General features: G+C 51.2%; 1 protein-coding gene across 1 annotated transcript in view; it reads left to right on the forward strand.

The window, feature by feature from the left end:
• The first annotated feature begins 249 nt into the window (after positions 1-249).
• The window catches only part of KIAA1549L (KIAA1549-like ortholog), a 124745-nt gene continuing 121496 nt past the window's right edge, over positions 250-3498 (forward strand). The window contains exons 1-2 of the mRNA XM_010831832.1: positions 250-2110; positions 2535-3152. Of these exons, the coding sequence (XP_010830134.1) occupies positions 250-2110; positions 2535-3152 (2479 nt within the window). The remainder of the gene's footprint in view (positions 2111-2534; positions 3153-3498) is intronic.

A 3498-nucleotide genomic window follows, 5' to 3' on the forward strand; every position in this document is an offset into this window, starting at 1 on the left:
TCAACTGCTCGCCTCCCGTTGCGGCCACCGCGGGTAGGGACTCCTTCCATTTCAGAACTACATTCCCCGAGGGCAGATGCTCTCCTCTCATCTTCATCTTCTTCATTGGCTCCCGACTCACCTCATTCCATCATCTTTTCTAAGGCAGCAGAGCAACCCACCAAAGTGCCTTTATTCCCCCACACAGCTCCAACTGACTCCTCCTCAAGTCAGAGCATAGTGAATCCCCTAAACCCATTTGCTGAGGAAATGGACCACACTCCATCCAGAAATGCCCAGGATTTAATAGGCATCCCTCGTCTAGGTTTTTCCGGATCCTCCAGCCCAGCAGGGGGTCCTCACTCAGCGGGCTCCCCCTCACCTGAATTTTTGAGCTCCGTGGCAGACCTGGCCCCTTTGTCTCCCGCTCCCCCAGCCTCTGGAAGTCTTCAGCTTCCTGGTGGAAGGCCCTCATTGTTGATGTTGGAAGTGGCTCCAAGTCTTGCATCCACCCAGCCAACTGAAGCTGAGGTGGCTGAAAGAGCACATAATGGGGTGTCTCTGCCAACCTTGAAGAGTGCAGCAACCCATGAGGCATCCTCACTGGTCCAGACTGCAGAGTCAGTGGCAGTGGGAATGACCAGCCTGGAGGCAGCCCATGCTCCAGCAAAGAACTCCGCTTACCCCCTGCATGTGTCAGCAACCCTAGAGAATTCCAAAGGGCCCACCCTTTCAGCAGAACACAAATCTTCCCCTTTGGCGCCTTCTCCTCTGCCTCTCACCACAGCTGACCAAGGACAAGAAGGCCCTTCTGGGGCAGTTCCCACATCCCCATCAAATGGCACAACAGCAGACTTCCCCTCCACGCCTGCCCCACTCCAGCTGGCATGGAGTCATGCCTCTCCATCCACCATGCCCCAAGTGCCAACTCCTCAAGAAGCAGGTAGTGATGGGTCCCCTCCCACAGCAGCTACAGACCTCCTCCTCTCAAGCACATTTCCTCATCGTCCTTCCATGACCTGGACATTTCCCCTGCAGAAGGAAGATAGCATGGCAACTGTTTTAAAGAAAAACGAAAAGGCAAATTTGACAGTTGCTCTCCAGACCCTTCCGAGTAAAGAGAGTCTAAGTCTTCACACTGTAGGTGGATTCACCTCTGATTTCAGCACTGATCATGTCTCTACAGACACGACACCACCAGGAACCAGCCTCCTTCCTTCTGAATTACCTCCATCTTCCATGCCCTTCACACGAGCTACCCAGCCTGTGTCCCCATCTCACAGTTTTTCCAGGACCAAGCCAGTGACTCACACAGCTGTGACAGACCATTCTGAGTTGCCAGTTTTGGCTTCCAAACAGGTGACAGCTTTTCCCTCCTCCAGTGAGGTCTATGATTTCTCAACAATGGGAGGTATGAGGAAGCCAGCAACCACAGATGTTTTCTGGAATTCTGTTGCAGCAGAAGCTGAGTCCCTTTCCACAGAACCCATGATGTCTGGCTGGCTGCAGCAAACAAATTATGATGTAAATGGGCACACAATTAACTCTACAAGTTGGGAAACTCACCCAGCTTCAGCCACTTCTCCTGGTGGTTTAAATTCCACTGCCAATACAATAAAATCTCAGGATTTCAAAGATAATGTTGGGCATTCAGTGACTGTGGAAGGTTTTAGCATCCAGGATCCAGGGTCTGGTATGAGCACCAACCAGCCCATCCAACAGTCAGATGTTACCACTGTTGGAAACCATACAGACTTCTTGTCCATAAACACTAACAACTACACCAGAGACTTCCAAACAGCTGAGATTGGATATTACCCACGTATAAGCCAACAAGCTGTGTCTCGTCCCCATCTACAGTCACCTGCCCACCCAACACATCCACTTGTGCTGAGCTCTCCAAGTCTGACTTCCACAGCTCGCTTGCCAGAAATGCTTTCAGATGAAATGGATACAAGTTTTCAAATCGCCGATGACATCTATCCATCTCCGGTGATAAATGCTTCCCCACCATTCCAGGATATCCTGAGGTTTCACTCTACTGCTGAATCGCCTTCTCTATCAACCAGTGCCTTATTCGGGACCCCGTCCAAAGCACCATGGGCTTCTCAGCGCCCTGAGAAATGGACAGGTGCAACCGCTAATGCAGGTAGTTTGTTTCCTGGTCCCTCCCAAAATAGAAATGTGACTGCTTCTGGGGCCAAAGCATCTTCAGGCTCAACACAAATACCTAGCTTTGCTCCAAAGGAGCAGATACGCCTGATTTTAGGATGATGAATGAGTTATTGGTCCAGAGAGTCATGACCTTGATCTTCGGCCGACTTGATTTTTTGGAACGTATTCAGAATTTAAGTGTCTTTATTTCCACCCATAGCTTTGCTCTAAGTGGCATTCTCATTACGGTTAATTGACTTAATGAACCTAAAGCCATTTTGCCTAAATTCCAGAGCTCAGGGACCTCTCACCCCAACAAACCCGTAAGTGACATCCATTCATCCCCACAAGTGGTGTGTGCATTCTGTGCCAATGACAAACTTTGCCTCTTCTCTTTGCAGTGGACTCCTCAGCATTGCCCAAGGCAGAGCCGACAGCAGCAGCAGCAGCAACCACGTCGTTTCTTCGGAAATCAAGTCCACTGGTGCTGTCTGCAGCCCTGGTTGCTAAGGGCACCGGCAGCAGCCCTTCGGCCATGGCCTCGGGATTAGCCAAGAGCAGCTGGACCACTGCTCTAGCTAAAAACATCACGAGCAGTGCAGCATCTGGCCCCAAAGCAACACCAGGGGCAGCTCATCCAGCCTTCTCGTTCACACCGACCTACATGTTTGCAAGAACAGCACACACCATGAGCACTCACACAGCCATGCAAGGGAACATGGGCGCTACCTCTGGCCTGTTATCCACAACACACCTCCCCAGGAAACCACAAGCCATGCACACGGGCTTCCCGAACCCCACCAACCCAGACCTGCCCAGGGTGTCCACCACTCGCCCGCTGACCATCACAGCAGCCTTGACGTCCATCACCGCACCAGTGAGGGCCACCCGGATGCCGCCTTCATCAGCAGAAAACACAGATGTTGCTCTTCCCGCTGTGTCCACTGCTGTGGTCACAACTGGCAAGACAGCATCCAACCTGGAGTGTCACATGTCCAGTAAGCTCCTGGTGAAGACAGGTAAGAGTTCACTGCCCTGATTTGATGTGAAAGCTGCAAAAGCATCCTGGCCTCAGAGATGTAGCAGAATTCTTAGATTTCTTTGAGGTCAGTGGTTCTCAACCAGTCCCTGCCACCACGTCTGGAGATGTTTTTGAGTGTCTACATCTTGGAGGGGAGGGAGGGTGTTTCAGGCATCTAGTGTGTTCAGAGACCAGGGATGCTGCTGAACATTCCTACAGTGCACAGGATGGTCAGGCAACAGAATAATCCAGCCCAAAACATCCAAAGTGCTGAGGCTGAGAAGTCCTGATCTTTATTAAGTGATAGAGAAGAATCTCTTCTATCATGTGGAGAATATGACACA

Source organism: Bison bison, unplaced genomic scaffold, assembly GCF_000754665.1.
Source record: "Bison bison bison isolate TAMUID 2011002044 unplaced genomic scaffold, Bison_UMD1.0 scf7180017864531, whole genome shotgun sequence".
NCBI classification, from domain to species: domain Eukaryota; kingdom Metazoa; phylum Chordata; class Mammalia; order Artiodactyla; family Bovidae; genus Bison; species Bison bison.